Below are 24,545 nucleotides of genomic sequence, written 5' to 3'. Positions count from 1 at the left end.
AATGACCGTCCTAAGTGCATGCATTATAGAATGTGCCAGCTTTATAGCGCCGGCGGCTAAAGCTCCCCGGAGTCAGAAGGTTTGCATTCTAACGTGCTTATTTATTATGGATCTAGCAGAGCTGAGTTTGTCATCTAAGCGTCTAAAGGCCACGTGATTTGGCATTGTGAAATCTTACGTAATTTTATTGCAGATGTAGCAGAGTTCAACGAGCCGTTTAAGTCTTTGTATGTCCATGGTGGTCAACCCTGAGGTTCTGTATGCCGCCATTAGTTACAGATGTAGCAGAGCTGAGCTTTTCCTTGGGGATGTATGGTTTGGACAGGGTGCTAATGCTGTAATATAGGTTTAAATAATGTATTACAGATGTAGTAGTAGGAGTTTGTCATGAGGCTGCAGGACGTTCACCGGCAGACCAGTATGGAGTCAGCTTTTCCTATTTTATTCCTGGGATGTGTGGTTTCTGCACCGTGATAATTGTATAATAGAGGTTTAATCGTTTTTACATACATAGTAGAGCTGAGTTTGTCACCGGGCTGCTCTACGTTCACCTGCAGCCCAGTATAGAGTCACAGATTGCAGCACCCCTTGATATCCCCATTGTGTCGAATAACTAATTTGGCTCTGCTACATCTACGCCTCTAGTCCTATGTAAAATAAGTTATATGTGGGTTATGTCAAGTGTAGAAGTGAAGAACTTGTCATTTTGATCTTTGGCGCTGCAGTAGGATTACCTGCCGTGCAAAACCCTACAAAATAACTTCACCAGTAGTCCAATGACAATTCAGCTCTGCTAGGAGTATGTTGTCTTTGCTTGTACATAGGACCACATGTAGCAGAACTGAGTTTGCAATTTCATTCTGTATGAAGCCACATATGGCACATTCCTACTACCACCATGAGGGCTGCAACATTTACCACCCAGCGAGACCCTATGTGGTGACTTGGGACTGCGTCCCCTACAGTCCTGTGCAAAACGACAGATGCTTCATTATCAGTAGGAATGGGGCTAATGAACCTTTTTTTTATGTAGTAGAGTTGAGTGTGTCATCTGGCACAACTCATGGTAACATGAGAATATTGACTACATAGGTCTGTCGAACAGTTCACACAGTTTTAATGATGTAAAAGCGATGCATCCGCCCCAAAGTGCGCATTCACGCAAGATCAGGCTACATACCTGGCAGATGCCAGCCAGCTGCCAGCAACAGCCGTGAGCATACAGATTGTAGCTATTAACCTTTTAAATGCCGCTGTCAATTCTAACAGTGGCATTTAAATGCCCCAAACTGAGTTCGGGGGTTCCCGAATGGCTCCCTACTGTGATAAGATCGCCAAGTGCCACGAGGCCCTCTGAATGCTCCCAATATCCAAATAAAGCTTGACAGCAGCAGAATAGCTTTGATGCATTAAAACAGGTGTTTATTCCATCCTTAAAGCGGTACACGCAGCGACGTTTATCCAAGACCGTCTGGTCGAAACGTCGCTGCTTGTACCACTTTAAGAATGGAATAAACACCTGTTTTAATGCATTAACTCTTTGCAACCCAATTTTGGATTCAGGGTTTCCTAGGGGGCTTTCTCTCTCTGCCATTTTACAATGGCGCCATCTGCTGACTGTTGCCAGTACTGCGGTATGGGACATGCTGGAGAGGCTCTCGACAACAGAGCAGCCAGTAATATACAGTAAGAATACCCTGCCGGACGTCTTCCGACATCGGAAGCTGTACAGCCTTCAATCAGAATGTCTTTAGATGTCAGACAGTGGATTGGAAAGGGTTAAAGCTATTCTGCTATTATTTGGACGTTGATTGCGATTGGAGAAGTGGAGTTCATTCTCCAGAATAGGCTGTGCAGAGTCTGCCTCCCCTGAATTGGGTTTATGTCCATTGTGCTGCTGGTGCATATTCTCTCTGTATTCTGAATGCTCCCAAGGCAGCCGTGTATTTCTGCCTACTAGGACAGGTATATGACCCATCCTAATGGAACGCCAGCAGAAATGCCATATACTGCAATACTGAAGAATTGCAATGTATGTTAAGCGATCAAACCATTGCAAGTTCAGGAAACTAAAAGTTTCAACTTCTTTTTTATTTATTTTTTTCCCGTATTCATAATTAAAAATTAAAAAAGTCCAATCTATTAAAATTAGCCATTTTTTTTTATCCCACATGATGGACGAAAAAACAATGCCAGAATTGCACTTCTTTTCGTCACCTCCGTCTTAAATAAAAAATGGAATAAAAAGCTATCTAAAAGTTGTATGTACTCCAAAATGGTGTCAAAAGACGAGCCCTGACACAGGCTTATCAATGGAAAGAGACGTTCTAGGGGTCAGAAGATAAACAAAAATAATAATTTATAGTTTTGTTTTTTTTTGTTTTTGAAGATTTTAATTTTTCCATAGTACTGCACAAAAAAAGTTAAATAAATTTGGTCTAGTCATAATCGTACCGACACACAGAATAAAGTTGTCATTTTTGCCGCAGTTTACACTCTTGAAACAAGACTTCCCCCTAAAGATGGTGAAATTTTTAGGTTTTTTTTCCATTTCACTCCAATTTTTAAGTGGTTTTCAGTATTTATAGGCTACATTAAACAATACAATGGAAAAATACTATTTGTCCCGCAAAAAAAGCTAGAAAAACCCTCAGACAGCGACGTTGATGTAAGCGTAATAGTTATTTTTTGGAAGTGGGGAGGAGAAACCGAAAAAAACGCAAAAAAAAAATCAAGGCCCGTTCTCAAGTGGTTAGGGATACGTCATCAGTACTGGAGGCCCAGAAAACCCCTTTAAAGTAAATGATGTTTTGTTTTATCGGTGGCTTTACAAACCAAACTGCCACAAAGGTTGTTTTTGCAAAAAAAAAAGTGCCCCATGCTGCAACATAAAACTGGCATATAACTGCCTCTCCCGGCCCCTGCATCGCTCATGCTGCTGCTCGAGCCACCGTGCCAATGTTTGTTTCTAGGCTGCAGTCAAACTTTGTACGGGACGTTACAGGCTGCTGCGGCCAATAACAGACCTTAGCAATCAAGTGCCTAGCTCTGTCATTGGCTGCTGCAGCCTGTAAACATGACATCATAGGGAAACCCTGGAAAGGCAGTGCTGCACACAGCGGGGAGCCGGGAGGGGTGAGTATATATGCCTGTTATGGGGTATGTGATTAGTTATATCTATACTTGCAATGTGATGGTGATCCCTCATGTCCTTCACTGACCGGGACAGGCTGTATTCTTCTTGTCTTTTCACTTCTAGCGTACTGATGGATGAGCAGAATACATGAGGGCCGAGCGCCTGCCGCTGCCAGGCCGAGAAGAGTTTATAACTAATCAGAATTTTCATTTAGAGATGCCTGAGTGTCCTTTTCATGGAACGAGAACTCGGGCGGGGGTCAGCTCAAACGCAGAAAATGCGTTTTTTACTTTTTGCGCGCTCGTTCAGCTCTCTGCACCAGTGAGGGGGAACCACAGACCGATCGCTGGTTAAACCAAACTATTAGCCAACCAGGATTTGTATGCTTGCATGAAATGAAGGATAAGTGACCGAATTCTCATTCATCAGATCCACTGAATGATTATCATTCAAATTCGAACGATCAAGCAATTTATTTTAACGATAATCGTTCCGTGTAAAAGGGGCCTTAGAAAGCCATTGCACAATGTATACTGGCGGGGGGTGAAGGGGTGCAGGGGGCTTAGAGTTCTTTGTTTTTGCTTGAAACCCAGAAAGTCTCTTGTTTTAAAGGGACAGTACACCTGCTTACATTTAAATGCAAAGAAGATGGAGTCCTCTATTGTTTCCTGTTATCAGCCATCATATCCTCATGGGTCCCTGTAGTGAATGTGTAGTAATCACTGGGATGTCAAAATAATATGAAACCATAATGCGGTGATCTGCCCCATGTATGGCTGGGTTCCCATATACCCAGTCTTCTGGTTTGATTTTTTTTCTCTTTTTATTTTCCCCTCCTCCGACGCAGTGAAACGCTGGAGGGAAATTGATGCAAGAACCCACCCCAGGGTTTTCAATGGGACAGTTCATAGTGTCTGAATCATCATTTTCGATGCCCTGTTGCAATAAGAGTAAATGTGTAATCAGCACCGCATATACTGTATCCACTTCAGTGCTGTACTCCAGGCTGGAAGTCCTTCCCTACACTGATACATTGTAGCAATCTACAGCAAGGGGAGGAGTTAAGGCTCAGATGGGTTTTCAGCTTCTAAATGTTAAAGGGGTATTCCGGGCTTTAAATGGTGACCTATGCCCTGGATATGTCATCAGCAATTGATGGGTGGGGGGCTGTCGCTTGGGATTTTCATCCATCAGTTGATCGTCCAGTACAGCAGGTCAGACATCGTCATCAGTGGTCAGAGGGAGTCAGAGTACCGCTCTTATACCTCCTGCTTAGGACATGACGTTCTGCCCGCAGGCCTGAGCAGGAGGTGTAAGGAGCAGCGTGATGATCCCATTGATTTCAATGGAAGTGAAGCTGGTGCTCCAACTTTGTTCTCTGCCCACTGATGCCGATGTCCAGCCTGACAATCAGATGATGGGGGTCCCAAGCAGCAGACCCCTGTGCATCATCTTTTGATGACCTATCCAGAAAATGGGTAATCCAATAAAGTCCGGAATACCCTTTTAAAGTAGCGGTCTTGTTTATAAAACTAATTTTCATGTCCCCTATTAGGAAATTCAGAGTTAAAACGATCCTCTGCTTTTGTCCCGGAGGGTTGTCTGATATCACTTGTTGGTCCTTGGACTGGAGGACTGTGTTCTATCACCTGCTGTTGGTCTTCTATGCTGACGTTGCATGGATCTGACTGTTTCGGGACATATTTTGCTCGTCCAAGACTGGCTGCCACAATCTTTGAACTACTTAATGCACACCGTGCATTGATAGGCTGAGACGCTCCTTGATGCTCTTTGATTGGTCAGCATTGATCACATGAGCAGCGCTGTCTAATCCTAGAGCAAGTGTAGTTCATGGATAGTACTGCTGATGCACAGTCTGGATTAGGTAGCCAGAAGATTGCAACAGTCATCTTAGCCAAGTGAAAAGGAGGCCCGGAACATTGGCACAAAAGAGCAATAATGCAGGTAATATAACGCTCTTCTCCGGTCACTTGACAGAACTTTACCTGTAGGGTTGCTTTAATAGAGGGGGGCGTCCTCTGTTCAGGATCTTCATTCATTGGCCAGTATCTCTTGTTCTGGAGCATCTGTCCTGTATTTAAACAGACATCCTATTGATACTTACTGTGATCTCATCCCATTGATTACAGACTCCTGTAATGCTTCATTACCCCTGTAGAGGCGCTGCAGGGAATTTACAAATAAGGGAGATGATACCTCCACAGTGCCACCTATTAGAAGGCAGCATTCCTTCAAACCAAAGTTAGACTCTTTATACAAGCCTTGTAACAATGACTGGGAACAGTCAGATCCATGCAAGATCCAGACAGAAGACCAACAACAGGGAATTTAGACATTTATTGTCAGTTTCCACTAAAAAATACAGCCAATCACTCTGGGTCCCTGCAGCTGGACAATTTGTGATCCGCTTATCAGTTTATTGCAATGGGTCCCTTCTAACCAATAGGGATTGTACAAAATGATCAACCCCTTTTAATAAGCATGTTACGATTCACTGACGGCAAAGATCTAGAAAACGATGAAATTAAATAAAGTTACAGAATCTGTCATATATTGCTTAAACTATTTAAGTTCAGGGTGGTAATGTTTCTCTTTGTGGAGAGAGCACAACAGGGCTACAGGGAGTCTTATAGCCAATGCAATGCTCCCTGGGAAAAAGCTATGCAAATGAGTGATAGAATATTCTACCACAGCGCCACCTATTGGAATAGAAGCTATGCTAAGAATCAATATTCAAGCTTTACAGGGTCAAACCAGGACACCATACACCTATAGCTGTTTTGGGTTAGCTATTGACTCAGATGATAACTACCATTCCAATAGGTGGCGCTGTGGAGGATTATTCCATCACTCATTGGCAAACGCATGGAAAAATCCCTTTATAGGAAGTCCCCTCCTCGCTTGGGCTGCGTGGCCCTGAGTGCTGATTAAGTCCTCGTGGCGAAGAGCAGCATGCAGGTCCCATCAGCCATTTATATGACAGGTGGATGAAGCCGGAGATTTGTCACCCTCTGCTCCACTCTCAGGGGATCAATAGGACTCCGCTGTATCCTGGAAGTAACTGTAGGGCATGGAAGCTTCAGGTTATCGCCGCTCTGCGCGGTGGGGGGGTAATTACCTTTACAATGACAGTATGCACTAGTCCAGCACTGGGGTAGGTGGCACATCTATGGGCAACCTCTATCCTTAGTGTGCTAACACTGGGCATGGTCACATCTGGCAGTGCCAGTGCGGCGGCGCCTGCAGCTCTCCCCATCATCAATAATACAGGGATACATTACTTTTCTGCATTCTGCGCGTTGAGCAGGAAAATAAATCACTCTGTGAAAGCGAGAACACAGTTATGTTAGTGTTTGTGTCCCCACTTAGAGGATGCCGAGCACCGGAGCGTTGGATTAACTCCAGCACCAGTCGCCTACACACAGGAATAGAACTCGAGGGGCAGGAGAACTTTTAAAAAACTCTGTGCAATCCCAATTAAATCTGAGTCTTTGAGCCGTCGTCTACTGGGAACCCACTAAAAGACGTTTGTAGCTGTATTTGTTGCCGGGAAAGCTGGGTGACTGTCAATAGGGCCACCATTGTGGACCCCACATGGGGTTGGTACCGAGCTCTTCATGCCACCTGTCAGATCTGCCTGTATGCAGGTCTATGTGAGTGAGGTGTATAAAGACGTAGCTATATGTAACCTACAGTTACTATCCAGAGCTATGGGAAAGTTAGGTGAGAACGGATGCGGCTTGTTGACATTATAGCATCTATAGGTCCAGAGTTCAACCGGGCACACAAATGGCAACTCTGCCAATTCATGAACTGCTATTAGTGGTGTACAGTGCGTGCGTGCGTGCGTGTGTGTGTGCGTGCGTGTATAATATAAATATATATAATGTGTGATAGATATATTATGCTACTGAAACGAAGTAGCCTGCATTATTCTCCAGAGCTGCTCTCACTATTCTGGAGGCTTCACAGCTCAAATCCCCCCAGTAGCCTCTGCTTGTTCAGTGTCTGCATATAGCTTGCTCTGAGGATTTGCCTTCGGAGAAGTGTCATCTTTACATTAATCCCTATACTGTGATATGATGTAGGGTAAAACTAGCTGCCCTCCCCCCCTGCTCCACCTATCATGTGAGCTCAGCTAAGAGGGGAGATGCATCTAGCTATAAGCTTGCTGTTTACAAAAAGTCACTCCACCAGCAGAATAGGGAGTGCAGCTCTGGAGTATAATACAAGCTGTAACTCAGGATCAGTACAGGATAAGTAATGTATGTACACAGTGACTCCAGCAGCAGAATAGTGAGTGCAGCTCTGGAGTATAATACAGGATGTAACTCGGGATCAGTACAGGATAAGTAATGTATGTACACAGTGACTCCAGCAGCAGAATAGTGAGTGCAGCTCTGGAGTATAATACAGGATGTAACTCCGGATCAGTACAGGATAAGTAATGTATGTACACAGTGACTCCAGCAGCAGAATAGTGAGTGCAGCTCTGGAGTATAATACAGGATGTAACTCGGGATCAGTACAGGATAAGTAATGTATGTACACAGTGACTCCAGCAGCAGAATAGTGAGTGCATCTCTGGAGTATAATACAGGATGTAACTCAGGATCAGTACAGGATAAGTAATGTATGTACACAGTGACTCTACCAGCAGAATACTGAGTGCAGCTCTGGAGGATAATACAGGATGTAACTCAGGATGAGTACAAGATAGGTAATGTATGTACACAGTGACTCCACCAGCAGAATAGTGAGTGCAGCTCTGGAGTATAATACAGGATGTAGCTCAGGGTCAGTACAGGATAAGTAATGTATCTACACAGTGACTACACCAGCAGAATAGTGAGTGCAGCTCTGGAGGATAATACAGGATGTAACTCAGGATGAGTACAAGATAAGTAATGTATGTACATAGTGACTCCACCAGCAGAATAGTGAGTGCAGCTCTGGAGTATAATGCAGGATGTAAGTCAGGATCAGTACAGGATAAGTAATGTATGTACACAGTGACTCCACCAGCAGAATAGTGAGTGCAGCTCTGGAGGATAATACTGGATGTAACTCAGGATCAGTACAGGATAAGTAATGTATGTACACAGTGACTCCACCAGCAGAATAGTGAGTGCAGCTCTGGAGGATAATACTGGATGTAGCTCAGGATCAGTCTAAGGTAAATTGACTCTGCACTGCTGGCCTTTGCAGGCACGTTGCAGTAGCAGTATTAAGTACAGTCATGCGGTTGTCGTCTTGCTGTGTTCTTGGTCTCCCTCTGGTATCATTTGTGCAGTCCTGAGATCCTCGCCTCACCCTTCGTCCTTTCTCTCGTCCTGCTGAGGATCCAGCATTTTTTTCATTACTTGTTTTATGTGAGCATTAACCTTTCCCATCAAGCCTTTACAATCCAGTGGAGCTCTGCTACGCCATTCTTGGGTTTGTCACATTGCTGGCGACGGCAGCCTCTCAGCCTGGATATGATTTAATGCAGTTATGCAGCGCTAGTCGGAGCACGTTTTGGTAGCTACTGCAGTAGATCATAAGCCATTTAGAAAGCAAGAGCTTTGATTGCTGCACCCAACTTTTCTGCATTTCTGAGTGGCGAAGCTGCCTAGTCATGTAGAGGTGTAATCTCCTGCTCCAACGGCCCTGTATAACGAGGCAGATGTGGAGGTCAGCAGTATCTGCTGCTCACCCAACTTTCCAAGAGTTCTATAAACAAAAAAACACTTAAAGAATCTCTGAATACAGAAACTACATTCAAGACTGTTTGTTTGAAGACTTTATTTACTTGGTATTTCTTATATAGGGGAGAATTGATACATTACCTGCAGTGATACATAGTACAAATTTTCCCCATTCTGAGGGTTTGCTACAATGTATGTATTTAACGCACAGAGGACTGCCTAGATTGAAACACCTTTTAATATAATTTAACACTTCACCGGTGGGGGGGGGTTTGATCCGAGTGAAAGGGCAAGGTTGGTGTACGGACAGGAGGGAGGCTATTTACGGTGGTGTGGAGTGTGCGGGCTGGGTGGTGTACGGTGGTGTGGAGCACGCGGGCTGGGTGGTGTACAGACAACGAGGGAGGCGATGTAGGGTGGTGTGGAGCACGCGGGCTGGGTGGTGTACGGACAGGAGGGAGGCGATGTATGGTGGTGCGGAGTACGTGGGATGGATGATATACGGACAGGAGGGAGGCGATGTATGGTGGTGTAGAGCACGCGGGCTCGGTGGTGTACGGACAGGAGGGAGGCGATGTATGGTGGTGCGGAGTACGTGGGCTCGGTGGTGTACAGACAACGAGGAAGGCGATGTACGGTGGTGTAGAGCACGTGGGCTGGGTGGTGTACGGACAGGAGGGAGGCGATGTACGGTGGTGTAGAGCACGCGGGCTGGGTGGTGTACGGACAGGAGGGAGGCGATGTACGGTGGTGTAGAGCACGCGGGCTGGGTGGTGTATGGACAGGAGGGAGGCGATGTATGGTGGTGTAGAGCACGTGGGCTCGGTGGTGTACGGACAGGAGGGAGGCGATGTATGGTGGTGTAGAGCACGCGGGCTGGGTAGTCTACGGACAGGAGGGAGGCGATGTATGGTGGTGCGGAGCACGAGGGATGGGTGATATACGGACAGGAGGGAGGCGATGTATGGTGGTGCGGAGTACGTGGGCTCGGTGGTGTACAGACAACGAGGAAGGCGATGTACGGTGGTGTAGAGCACGTGGGCTGGGTGGTGTACGGACAGGAGGGAGGCGATGTACGGTGGTGTGGAGCATGTGGGCTGGGTGGTGTACGGACAGGAGGGAGGCGATGTACGGTGGTGTGGAGCATGTGGGCTGGGTAGTGTACGGACAGGAGGGAGGCGATGTATGGTGACGCGGCACCGTGGAGAGCATCGTGGGTGAGGGTGATGAGTTTGAATTGAGTTCTGTAGTGGATGGGCAGTCAATGCAGTGGCTGGCATAGTGCAGGGGCATCTGAGAAATGGCTGGATAGAAAAATGAGCCTAGCTGCCGCATTTAGTATGGATTGGAGTGGAGCGAGTCTGATGCGGGGAAGGCAGTGAGTAGGGAGTTGCACTAGTCGAGTCGGGAATGGATGAGGGCGACAACAAGTGTCTTTAGTGTGTCCATAGTGAGGAACGGACGGATTTTAGCAATATTTCTGAGGTGCATGTGGCATGTTCAGGCCAGGGATTGGATGTAGGGGGTAAAGGAGAGGTCGCACTCCAGTCAAGAGCAAAAGGGATTGTCCAGGATTAGAAAAGCAAGCAGTTTTTGTTTTTTTATCCTTCCAAAAACTGTTTCTAGTTTGCGTGTGATATTGTAGTTCAGCCTCATGAGCTTCAATGGAGCTGAGCTGCAGTACCAGACAGAACCAGCTGACAGGTGTGGTGCTGTTTATGGAAGAAAACAGCCATGTTTTCCTAATCCTGTACAACCTCTGAGTATTATTTTACTAAAAACTGGAGAACAACTTTAAGTCTTGGCCCACGTGGAGTCCACAGCAGACATTCTGCAGCGCAAAATCTGCATTATTTGCTGCAAATTTGTACATGGTATTAATGCAAATGTTCATGTGGAATACACCCCGCACCTCAGGAGATGACGCCCGCACCAAGCATCCGCTGCTATTGAAATGTCAATTTTTGTAGTTTGTTTTCTTTCCCGCAGCGTGTGGACAAGATTTTGAAAATCTCATCCATTTTGCTGCTACTGTTAATGCTGCGGGTTTTCTGCCCGAGGGGTCCGCACTGAAAACTTGCAGCAAATTCGCCCCCGGTGGGCATACAGTACGCATTCACATTGCAGATTTTCTGACTTTCTTCAGCAAATCCTCATCATATGGTGCCGACTTGCAGCAGATTTCAACCCTCCAAAATATCTGCAGTAAATCCGCTACAGGTGAAGGCACTAAAAGGCGGAATTTATGTATTTGCACCCATATTTGCAACTTTTTATCCCTTTTTGACTTCATGCTCGTCCTTTTTTGGGGACCAGTGCCCCAACAGATTGACTTATAGTGAACACCAGAAACTAGCGTAAATTAAAGTGCAAGCCTATGCCAGCTGGCAGTTGGCATGGATTTCCTTTTCTGGCTCACGGACCGGGCAACGATGTGTGAAGTCTATTAAGTGGCGCACAACTTTTAATAGATTTGGCGCATTGTAAGGCCCCTTTACACAGAACGACTGTCCCTGCAATAATCTCTGAATGGAGGCTGGAGCAGTTGCAGCAAACAGGCAGTTGCTGATAATGAGTGACTGCCTGTTGACACGGTCCGATCATCATCCAGTTTTCATGCGTGTATAAACTGATGACAAATAATAACTTACCGGTAATCAATATCCTTCATCCTTCAGTTGCTGCAAGCATCAGCGCTGAACTGTTCATTCTCCCACGATCCCACAAGAATCTGAACGACTATCAGCCGTTGTACAAGGGCCCGCACTTAAGTCATCTGCTGGGATTGGTCGAAAGTTGCCCGTCTTTGGCACAACTTGACGACTTGTCCAGTTGAAAGAGGGGATTTGCCATTCAGTGTTTTTGGGTCTGTTTACATCAGCTTTAGACAAGCGTATGCACAAATAGGCTCTCCTCAGGCAACGTGTTTGCACAGCGAACGAGGTTTGTTTGTTACTTCACTGTACGTATTTCCGCAGGTACGGCAAGTTCACATGGGTGGGGGACACCCCCTTCCTGATTTAAATGGCTATAAAGTCTAATGAGGTCCCGCTTTTCCTGGTGGGCTAGTGCATGGTATTGCACACACATTTGCGCACTTTCCATAGACTTCTATGGGGCTCTTAGAGCACAACAATGCAAGAAAATAGAGCTGGTCCTATTTTTTTTTTTTTTGCACACATACAAAAATCAGTAATGTGAACAAACCCATTGATATCAATAGGCAATAGGTTCTGTTCTCTGCATATTGCGCATGCTCATTCTGCAGCACAAATACGTTCATCTGAAGGAGCCCTTAATCAGGTAATATAGAAAGTAATTAAACTGTCCCCCCAGCAGGAGGCAATGGTACAGCTTCAGCTAATGCAGTGCTGATGCATCATGGGATGGATGTGAAAGTGAAACTAAAAAAAAATCTCAGCATCAGGGCTTCCTCACACTGGAGACCGCAATTTTCTCGCAGCAACATCGCGTCTTTGTTGCCGCGATTTTTGAAAATCGGCGTTGCTTTGACCTGAGGATAATCTCACATCGCTGCTGTCTGCGATTTTCTTGTGCGAAAGTCAAAAGGAGTTTCTAATGTTAAACACGCATCGCACGGTGTTTTGATGGGTATGAACCAATACACACCTGCGTTAACTTTGCTGTGTAATTCTTGCTCTTTTGGAAAAGCCAATTAAAAGTTAATGTTAAATTTAAAAAAAACGTATCGCACCAAATTTGCAAGTTTGTGCCTTTTTTAATGCGATAAAAAGGAGCTCAATAGGGAAACGTGGGAGATAAATCGCAGAAAGATAGGCTATGCTGCGATTTAATGAAACCATCGAAAATCATTGGATTTCCTAATTCTGCGTTTTCACTCACTCTTGCATTGCGTAATTTTATCGTAAGTGGGAAGGCAGCCTCAAGACGGTGACTAATGAGTATCAGACAAGGGGCTGCACTGCAGGGAAGTAGCTGAAATGCACAGAGAAGACCCAGAGAGTGTAACAGGCAATCAGGTGAGGGGAAGGGGGTGATGCAAACCATTTTGTTTTCACCGAAGTGGCCCTTTAATTACTGAAAGGAGGCCAAAGCTGTGAGCTTTGATCTCTATTTCAGCAATTCTCCATTCATTTATGCAGGACAGAATAGTGAAGTCATCTGTGAAAACTGTAACCCTGGGCATGCACAAACACTGTGAACCCATCAGTATGCTACAGGGGGTGTAATGGATGCCCCTCAGTGCGGGATTGGGGCAGGTTGCAGGTTTCCCTACTTCGGGGTATTGGTCTGAGTTGCTGCTGTGTGTTCTGCGGACTCTGAAGAATGGAGGTTTATTGCGGTGACCTTTTCTTCTACATCATCCGTGTCACTACTACTTAGTAGGTCGGCGCTTGATGATGCATGAGAATATAACCAGCTCCGAGGGAGGTTCAGCAGACTAGCAGGGCGTGCAGGGAGTCAATGAGCAAAACAAGAGCAGAGATGGCACTTGTATACATTTATCCTAAGGAACTACATGTGTGTATATAGGGATGAGTGTTCAACAGTCCTCCAGCATAAGCCCTTCCACTGCAGACTAGTATCATCTATTGTATTTCTGGGGAGGAAGACAGATTTGCATAGAGCATTACCCAGAAGTCTCCATACCACCTGGATCTCTTCAATACAAATCGGCACCCCCTGAGCTATGTCAGAACCATCTCTCCAGCCAACCAGAACATAAAGCAATCAATATATCTGTTCCAACAAAGCAGAAGTGTTTCTCAGGGCCCTGGTACCTGCTAGTGGAATTTGTAGAGGGGAAAATATAAAAAATTCACAGGAGCAGAGATCCATTACCAGTCAATGAAGCTGGAAGTTATTAAAACAAATGCAATTTGCAATCTCTTCACGGTTTCTGAGTAATGTAGATACTGGAGTGAGAAAATCAAAATAACTGTAAGATGCTTAGCTATACCTGCACCTTTTGACTCCATTATCTTATTAACAGATCTCCTTCATACGTATAAAACCTCTCAGGGCAAATAAGGACAGATTGATATACAAGAAAATAAACTACTATAATACAACTATAATACTGCCTCCTAGCAGGAGCTACTAGCTACTAGAATACCGCCCCCTATGTACAAGAATAAAACTACTATAATACTGCCTCTGTGTACAAGAATATAACTACTATACTACTGCCCCCTATGTACAAGAATATAACTACTATAATACTGCCTCCTATGTACCAAAATATAACTACTATAATACTGCCCCCTATGTACAAGAATATAACTACTATAATACTGCTCCCTATGTACAAGAATATAACTACTATAATACTGCCCACTATGTACAAGAATATAACTACTATAATACTGCTCCCTATGTACAAGAATATAACTACTATAATACTGCTCCTATGTACAAGAATATAACTACTATAATACTGCCCCCTATGTACCAGAATATAATTACTATAATACTGCCCCCTATGTGCAAGAATATAACTACTATATTACTGCCCCCTATGTACAAGAATATAATTACTATAATACTGCTCCTATGTACAAGAATATAACTACTATAATACTGCTCCTATGTACAAGAATATAAATACTATAATACTGCCCCCTTTGTACAAGAATATAAATACTATAATACTGCCCCCTATGTACAAGAATATAACTACTATAATACTGCCTCCTATGTACCAAAATATAACTACTATAATACTGCCCCCTATGTACAAGAATATAACTACTATAATACTGCTCCCTATGTACAAGAATATAACTACTATAATACTGCCCACTATGTACAAGAATATAACTACTATAATACTGCTCCCTATGTACAAGAATATAACTACTATAATACTGCTCCTATGTACAAGAATATAACTACTATAATACTGCCCCCTATGTACCAGAATATAATTACTATAATACTGCCCCTATGTGCAAGAATATAACTACTATATTACTGCCCCCTATGTACAAGAATATAATTACTATAATACTGCTCCTATGTACAAGAATATAACTACTATAATACTGCTCCTATGTACAAGAATATAAATACTATAATACTGCCCCCTTTGTACAAGAATATAAATACTATAATACTGCCCCCTTTGTACAAGAATATAAATACTATAATACTGCCCCCTTTGTACAAGAATATAAATACTATAATACTGCCCCCTTTGTACAAGAATATAACTACTATAATACTGCCTCCTATGTACAAGAATATAACTACTATAATACTGCCCCCTATGTACAAGAATATAACTACTAATATTCTTGTACATAGGGGCCAGCATTATAGTAGTTATATTCTTGTACATAGGGGGCAGTATTATAGTAGTTATATTCTTGTACATAGGGGCCAGCATTAAACTACTATAATACTGCTCCTATGTACAAGAATGTAACTACTATAATACTGCCTTCTATGTACAAGAATATAACTACAATATTACTGTCCCCTTTCTACAAGAATATAACTACTATAATACTGCCTCCGATGTACAAGAATATAACTAGTATAATACTGCCCCCTATGTACAAGAATATAACTGCTATAATACTGCCCCCTATGTACAAGAATATAACTAGTATAATACGGCCCCCTATGTACAAGAAAATAACTGCTATAATACTGCCCCCTATGTACAAGAATATAACTAGTATAATACTGCCCCCTATGTACAAGAATATAACTAGTATAATACGGCCCCCTATGTACAAGAATATAACTGCTATAATACTGCCCCCTATGTACAAGAATATAACTACTATAATACTGCTCCCTATGTACAAGAATATAACTACTATAATACTGCCCCCTATGTACAAGAATATAACTACTATAATGCTGGCCCCTATGTACAAGAATATAACTACTATAATACTGCCCCCTATGTACAAGAATATAACTACTATAATACTGCTCCTATGTACAAGAATGTAACTACTATAATACTGCCTTCTATGTACAAGAATATAACTACAATATTACTGTCCCCTTTCTACAAGAATATACTATAATACTGCCTCCGATGTACAAGAATATAACTAGTATAATACTGCCCCCTATGTACAAGAATATAACTGCTATAATACTGCCCCCTATGTACAAGAATATAACTAGTATAATACGGCCCCCTATGTACAAGAATATAACTGCTATAATACTGCCCCCTATGTACAAGAATATAACTACTATAATACTGCCCCCTATGTACAAGAATATAACTACTATAATACTGCCCCCTATGTACAAGAATATAACTACTATAATACTGCCCCCTATGTACAAGAATATAACTACTATAATACTGCTCCCTATGTACAAGAATATAACTACTATAATACTGCTCCCTATGTACAAGAATATAACTACTATAATACTGCCCCCTATGTACAAGAATATAACTACTATAATGCTGGCCCCTATGTACAAGAATATAACTACTATAATACTGCCCCCTATGTACAAGAATATAGCTACTATAATACTGCTCCCTATGTACAAGAATATAACTACTATAATGCTGGCCCCTATGTACAAGAATATAACTACTATAATACTGCCTTCTATGTACAAGAATATAACTACAATATTACTGTCCCCTTTCTACAAGAATATAACTAGTATAATACTGCCCCCTATGTACAAGAATATAACTGCTATAATACTGCCCCCTATGTACAAGAATATAACTAGTATAATACGGCCCCCTATGTACAAGAATATAACTACTATATTACTGTCCCCTTTCTACAAGAATATAACTAGTATAATACTGCCCCCTATGTACAAGAATATAACTGCTATAATACTGCCCCCTATGTACAAGAATATAACTAGTATAATACGGCCCCCTATGTACAAGAATATAACTAGCATAATACGGCCCCCTATGTACAAGAATATAACTACTATAATACTGCCTCCTATGTACAAGAATATAACTACTATAATGCTGGCCCCTATGTACAAGAATATAACTACTATAATACTGCTTCCTATGTACGAGAATATAACTACTATAATGCTGGCCCCTATGTACAAGAATATAACTACTATAATACTGCTCCTATGTACAAGAATGTAACTACTATAATACTGCCTTCTATGTACAAGAATATAACTACAATATTACTGTCCCCTTTCTACAAGAATATAACTAGTATAATACTGCCCCCTATGTACAAGAATATAACTGCTATAATACTGCCCCCTATGTACAAGAATATAACTAGTATAATACGGCCCCCTATGTACAAGAATATAACTACTATATTACTGTCCCCTTTCTACAAGAATATAACTACTATAATACTGCCCCCTATGTACAAGAATATAACTGCTATAATACTGCCCCCTATGTACAAGAATATAACTAGTATAATACGGCCCCCTATGTACAAGAATATAACTAGTATAATACGGCCCCCTATGTACAAGAATATAACTACTATAATACTGCCTCCTATGTACAAGAATATAACTACTATAATACTGCCCCTATGTACAAGAATATAACTACTATAATACTGCCCCTATGTACCAGAATATGACTACTATAATACTGCCTCCTATGTACAAGAGTATACCTATTATAATACTGTCCCCTATGTACAAGAATATAACTACTATAATACTGCCTCCTATGTACAAGAATATAACTACTATAATACTGCCCCCTATGTACAAGAATATAACTACTATAATACTGCCCCCTATGTACAAGAATATAACTACTATAATACTGCCTCCTATGTACAAGAATATAACTACTATAATACTGCCCCCTATGTACAAGAATATAACTACTATAATACTGCCCAGTTTCTGATTTTACTGTATTCTGTTGATTAGGACAAGTTAAGGCTAGGAACAATGTTAGTTTCTGGCCTTGATGCCTCCTCTTGTGTCATTGTATGAACTGCATTCACACACTGGAAATTTGTTTCAGAAACAGAGTAATCATTAGTTCTATGCATCTGAATGGAGTTGTCTTTGTGGCATGCGGTGTTCAGATCTTATATGGCACAGGCGATTATAACCCTATTTGGCCGTTTTCCTTGAGGAGCTAATAACTGAGCCTAAGAGCTACAAAATCGGGAACAATAAGCAAATAAGGTGCGTCCCGGGGAAGCTGTAACAGCAGAAAATGCAGAGTGGAGCCGTCATCTCCTGCGTAAACCTCTCGCGTCCTGACATCCACATTATCAGGATAATTGGTACAATTTGCTTCCTTGTATCTCTGTAAGTGCTCGGCCGGCTATTCCTCCCCGATAACACACCGCACTGAAGCCGCTTCTTATTGTGCTCCTTTGTTCACAGAAGTACCTTTCACTTAGAAAATAAATTAAGTCTTTGTAGTCTTATAACCGCTTCAGCCATTGGGGTGTGTTTTTTTTTTCTATTTTCCATTTTTGCCGCTTTATTCTGTTTTCTCTGTCACGGGAGGTGCGGAACGACACTGTATTCAGGCTACGACGCAGCAGACGGAGTAACCAAAGTTTGCAATATATAGAAACATATGAATACTAATGAACCAGAAGATGGCAATAATGGTTAAGCAGTTACACCTTGTCTATAGATTTCCTTAACACTAATTACAGCTGACTAAATCCTTGAAGTAATCTATGCATAATACTGAATACCGGAGCAACAGTTACAGTACTGCGGCACAAATACCAGTCCCATTGAACAGTAACTCAAATCACGTAAGCTAACGTAACCCAGAGTTCGTCTTTGACATATTAACACTCCATTAGTATTAATATCATATATTGATAATGAAAACACTTTGGTACGGCGTTAGCCAGTAGAGCAAAATGTGATTGTTCTTCGCAAGAGAAACCACGTGATCTTGTAGATATGATACCTTTCAATGGCTAACAAAAATACATGATGTTAATGTGAGCTTTCAAACCAACGCAGTGTTAACCTTCAGACTTAAATGAAATAGATCCGAAGAGGCATGCATATTTATACACACATACCTATGACAAGGCACAGACATGGATGTGATTAATTTGCACATAAAAGAATACTACAACAGAAACACAAACCTCTTTAAATAGTCACTTTCAATAGAAGGCTAAATTCTTCATGAGGAGAATTGGATGTATGAGAAATTTGTAGCGGACAACACTGCTGGCCTGGTGACCCCCTAACACTAATTCAGGGACCATAAAACCTTCATTCCCTTATCAGTGACTATTAAAAGGATGCTACAACAGAAATAAAACATCTTTAAAGTGCAAATTAATCACATCCATGTCTGTACCTTGACATAAGTATGTGTGTATAAACATGCATGCCTCCTCGAACATGCAGCAAATATCTGCTCGTGTGCAGGCGTCCTAAGATGTGTGTATATGTATATTAGAGTGTGTGTGTGTGTGTGTGTATATGTATATATATATATGTGTATGTATATGTATGTATGTATGTATGTATGTATGTATATATATATATATATATATATATATATATATATATATATATATATATATATATACACACACACACACACTACCGTTCAAAAGTTTGGGGTCACATTGAATTGTCCTTATTTTTGAAGGAAAAGCACTGTACTTTTCAATGAAGATAACTTTAAACTAGTCCTAACTTTAAACAAATGCACTCTATACATTGCTAATGTGGTAAATGACTATTCTAGCTGCAAATGCCTGGTTTTTTGTGCAAAATCTACAAAGGTGAATAGAGGCCCATTTCCAGCAACTATCACTCCAGTGTTCTAATGGTACAATGTGTTTGCTCATTGGCTCAGAAGGCTAATTGATGATTAGAAAACCCTTGTGCAATCATGTTCACACATCTGAAAACAGTCTAGCTCGTTACAGAAGCTACAAAACTGACCTTCCTGTGAGCAGATTGATTTTCTGGAGCATCACATTTGTGGGGTCAATTAAACGCTCAAAATGGCCAGAAAAAGAGAACTTTCATCTGAAACTCGACAGTCTATTCTTGTTCTTAGAAATGAAGGCTATTCCATGCGAGAAATTGCTAAGAAATTGAAGATTTCCTACAACGGTGTGTACTACTCCTTTCAGAGGACAGCACAAACAGGCTCTAACCAGAGTAGAAAAAGAAGTGGAAGGCCGCGTTGCACAACTAAGCAAGAAGATAAGCACATTAGAGTCTCTAGTTTGAGAAACAGACGCCTCACAGGTACCCAACTGGCATCTTCATTAAATAGGACCCGCAAAACACCAGTGTCAACATCTACAGTGAAGAGGCGGCTGCGGGATTTTGGGCTTCAGGGCAGAGTGGCAAAGAAAAAGCCATATCTGAGACTGACCAATAAAAGAAAAAGATTAAGATGGGCAAAAGAACACAGACATTGGACAGAGGAAGACTGGAAAAAAGTGTTGTGGACGGATGAATCCAAGTTTGAGGTGTTTGGATCACAAAGAAGAACGTTTGTGAGACGCAGAACAAATGAAAAGATGCTGGAAGAATGCCTGACGCCATCTGTTAAGCATGGTGGAGGTAATGTGATGGTCTGGGGTTGCTTTGGTGCTGGTAAGGTGGGAGATTTGTACAGGGTAAAAGGGATTCTGAATAAGGAAGGCTATCACTCCATTTTGCAACGCCATGCCATACCCAGTGGACAGCGCTTGATTGGAACCAATTTCATCCTACAACAGGACAATGACCCTAAACACACCTCCAAATTGTGCAAGAACTATTTACAGCAGAAGCAGGCAGCTGGTATTCTATCGGTAATGGAGTGGCCAGCGCAGTCACCAGATCTGAACCCCATTGAGCTGTTGTGGGAGCAGCTTGACCGTATGGTACGCCAGAAGTGCCCATCCAACCAATCCAACTTGTGGGAGATGCTTCTAGAAGCGTGGGGTGCAATTTCACAAGCTTACCTCAACAAATTAACAGCTAGAATGTCAAAGGTGTGCAATGCTGTAATTGCTGCAAAAGGAGGATTCTTTGACGAAAGCAAAGTTTGATGTAAAAACAATGTTATTTCACATACAAATCATTATTTCTAACCTTGTCAATGTCTTGACTCTATTTTCTATTCATTTCACAACGCATGGTGGTGAATAAGTGTGACTTTTCATGGAAAACACAAAATTGTTTGGGTGACCCCAAACTTTTGAACGGTAGTGTGTGTGTGTGTGTGTGTGTGTGTATATATATATATATATATATATATATATATAAGAGCACAGGTCATAAGAAAATGCTCAAATTGGGCAGAAAATTAAAGGCGTTCTCCACAATCTGTTGTTATTCCTCAGCCTGAGAGGGATAGCAGCTTGTTGGCAGTCATATCACAGCTGAAAGATGAATTGACATTGTGCTGACAGCCAACAGTCTGGTTGTTATGGATATACCCATCAGGCAGGTTATTCCTAGCAACCAGTCAGTCTTGGGTTACTCAGATATTTAGTTCGGGTTATAGCTTACCATCACTTCTGGATCTGGTTGTCACTTGTGTTCTTAAATTAAAAAGGAAGCCACTTTGCAATTTACCTTTGATTAAAGCTCTACCGTTTTGTGTACACAGCTCTTATGCTGGCGTATGCGTTTCCAAACAAAATGATCTGGCATTCCTACTCCCCTCCATCTGGCCCATACTTTTTGCTCACAGAACATTTTATACCTGTTGTAACGATCTCTGCCTGCCGGGGTTCTAGCCGTGGAAGTAAGGTTACCACTCAGCCAGCAAACCCCCGCCCCCGCCGTAATTTACTCTAAAGGCCGGTACCAGTATTCTTTATTGACAAAGGTGGCAATCCTACATGGAAGCCATTTTTCCTTATCACCTTCTGAGTTGTCTTTTTTTTTTCTTCCCTAGAGAAAATAAGACAGAGATATGCTGACCTCCCCGGCGAGCTCCACATCATTGAGCTTGAGAAGGATAAGAATGGGCTGGGTCTCAGCCTGGCCGGTAATAAGGACCGCTCCCGGATGAGCATCTTCATTGTGGCCATTAATTCGGATGGACCTGCCGGAAGAGATGGGAGCATCCGGGTTGGGGATGAGTTGCTGGAGGTAAAAAGTTTTGATAACTTTGTAATTGTTGCCGTATCGTTGGTTGTCCACGTTGTTTTATGTCTGCAGCAGCAGTAAAACCAGCAATAATCTCCCGCTCGGCAGACACAATATGGGACATTATAGGCTTGATGATGATTATCTGTTCAGTCGCATCCGATCTTCGGTCACTTTATGGATCAATGATTGGCTTAGATCCATCATCGAGCACCACTGTGTCACACCGATCATATTATACATTCTACACTTAAAGTTAGTTTCCCCTGATGACTTACCTTCAGGTTAGGTCATCAATAGTTCATTGACTTGGATCCACCACTAAGGATCTCTGCCGATCAGCTGATTCTTCGTCTTGTCAGTGCAGCCAAGCCGGATGTCCGCAGTGGGTTTGGAGCTGGTCCCGAGAAGGGAGGATTCGTGTCCGCCGTGTTTCACAGTTCCAAGTTATGGTTTCCCACTTCAATCCATTTCAATGAGGCAGAGAGAAATAACCAAGCATTGTCCTCGGCTATTTCTGCCTGCCCCATTGAAATGAGTGGTGTGCCACCGTTTCATTCATTTCAGTGGGGCAGACAGAGATAACGGAGTACAGCGCTCGGCGGTCTGTCTGCACCATTGACAGGAATGGAGCCGCTGCTGCGCATGTGTGGCCAGCACCTCCATTCCACTTTACAGTACAGAAATGCGAAAGTGTAACATGGACTCTGAAATAGGGGGTCACGGGATAGCGGGGGTCCCAGCGGTTGGGCCATCACTCATCTGTTTTCACCCATCAAGCCTTAATATTGATAAGAACATTCATTTGCTGTCAGCAGGCCCAAATTCAGGGGGCTGCCCCATTGTCCTTGTTCGCCGGATGATCGCATTCCTTCACATGACAGCAAAAATCAGCAGCAGCACATCTCCCCATGTGAATGGGGGATGTGCTGCTGACAGCAGAGAGCAGTATTCATGGCGAACGATCCCATGAATTGGCCTTTGTGACGGCCACACAAACGAGCACCAATTGTTGATTGGTGCTCATTACATGGCTTAGATGAAGTTATGTGAAAATACCCTGTAAGCATTGTGCAGAACGGTCATACCTCAAAGTTCCACCCAACTTCTGTTTTGCTTAACCCCCCTCCTGAGTATTTTTTCTTTTTTGGACAATTCTAGTTTTGAAGAATATCATGGAGTTCTGTGTCCAGTGCCAGCGTAAGGTTAGATGGCACCTTCTGCAGAATTTGTGTTGTTTTTCTTGGCGTCCCCTACTGTCATAAGAAAAAAAAAAAACAACTATATATATTGCAATGATAGGCAGTCTGATTGTTTTGAATTCGGCAAGAAAACTGCAAGATAGCACAATATCCACACCAGAACTGCTCAGTGAATATATGCAGTACCTGAATCAAGCTCATAACATAGATACAGCACCAGAATGAAGCTCATAACCTAGATACAGCACCAGAATCAAGCTCCTAAAATAGATACAGCAGCAGAATCGAGCTCCTAACCGAGATACAGCAGTAGAATCAAGCTCGTAATCTAGATACAGCAGCAGAATCAAGCTCCTAACCGAGATACAGCAGCAGAATCAAGCTCCTAACCGACATACAGCAGCAGAATCAAGCTCCTAACCGACATACAGCAGCAGAATCAAGCTCCTAACCGACATACAGCAGCAGAATCAAGCTCCTAACCGACATACAGCAGCAGAATCAAGCTCCTAACCGACATACAGCAGCAGAATCAAGCTCCTAACCGACATACAGCAGCAGAATCAAGCTCCTAACCGACATACAGCAGCAGAATCAAGCTCCTAACCGACATACAGCAGCAGAATCAAGCTCCTAACCGACATACAGCAGCAGAATCAAGCTCCTAACCGACATACAGCAGCAGAATCAAGCTCCTAACCGACATACAGCAGCAGAATCAAGCTCCTAACCGACATACAGCAGCAGAATCAAGCTCCTAACCGACATACAGCAGCAGAATCAAGCTCCTAACCGACATACAGCAGCAGAATCAAGCTCCTAACCGACATACAGCAGCAGAATCAAGCTCCTAACCGACATACAGCAGCAGAATCAAGCTCCTAACAGAGATACAGCAGCAGAACCAAGCTCCGTACATACATACAGCAGCAGAACCAAGCTCATTAAGTAAATACATTAGCAGAACAAAGCAATTATGTTGTTGGGGCACCAATGGGTGGACAGGGAAGGAGAAATAACCATGAGGAAGGTGATTGATTCTTGTTTAGTAGCTCCACAAGCTACTGCTGCATGTAGGAAGATATCTGTCTGGGTGAACCTAGGAGAGGTGATTACCGCCAGCCTATATCGTCTCCTGGCTGGCACCCTGCATGGGTCGCACGTAGCTAAGGATGGGCATGGATTTGCCATCATGTGGTGACCTGTCATATCCTGGCCGTACCGGCAGGAACCTCTGCTACTCGATGGGTTGTGCTGCACGCAGTTATCCAAGCATCCCCATCCAGCCGCAGTATTTCAAAGGATTGTCTTTGATTCCTGATGGCGACGACTTAAGCCTGGAAGCGTGTAACCACCTCATGATTACCCCCCATCCCCCTTCTGTCTTAAAATACATTTCGGAAACGACGTTCTCCATAAACGAGGCTGTAAATTGTTCCGTTTTATAGGTTTGATACATTTGGGAAC

The 24,545-nt window shown here is 42.8% G+C and overlaps 1 protein-coding gene across 4 annotated transcripts in view; it reads left to right on the top strand.

Annotated features, from left to right (window-relative positions):
• PATJ (PATJ crumbs cell polarity complex component) overlaps positions 1 to 24,545 on the top strand; it is a 264,895-nt gene that overhangs the window by 132,536 nt on the left and 107,814 nt on the right. For all 4 annotated transcript variants that reach the window (XR_010791282.1, XM_066597729.1, XM_066597728.1 and 1 more), the window contains one exon: positions 21,683 to 21,879. Coding sequence is in view for 3 of the 4 variants with exons in the window: in XM_066597729.1 (XP_066453826.1) it covers positions 21,683 to 21,879 (197 nt within the window). In the remaining variant the exon portion in view is untranslated. The remainder of the gene's footprint in view (positions 1 to 21,682; positions 21,880 to 24,545) is intronic.

The sequence above is a fragment of the Eleutherodactylus coqui genome, chromosome 3 (genome assembly GCF_035609145.1).
Source record: "Eleutherodactylus coqui strain aEleCoq1 chromosome 3, aEleCoq1.hap1, whole genome shotgun sequence".
Taxonomy (NCBI): Eukaryota; Metazoa; Chordata; class Amphibia; order Anura; family Eleutherodactylidae; genus Eleutherodactylus; species Eleutherodactylus coqui.
This window is presented reverse-complemented; position numbering and strand designations above follow the sequence as displayed.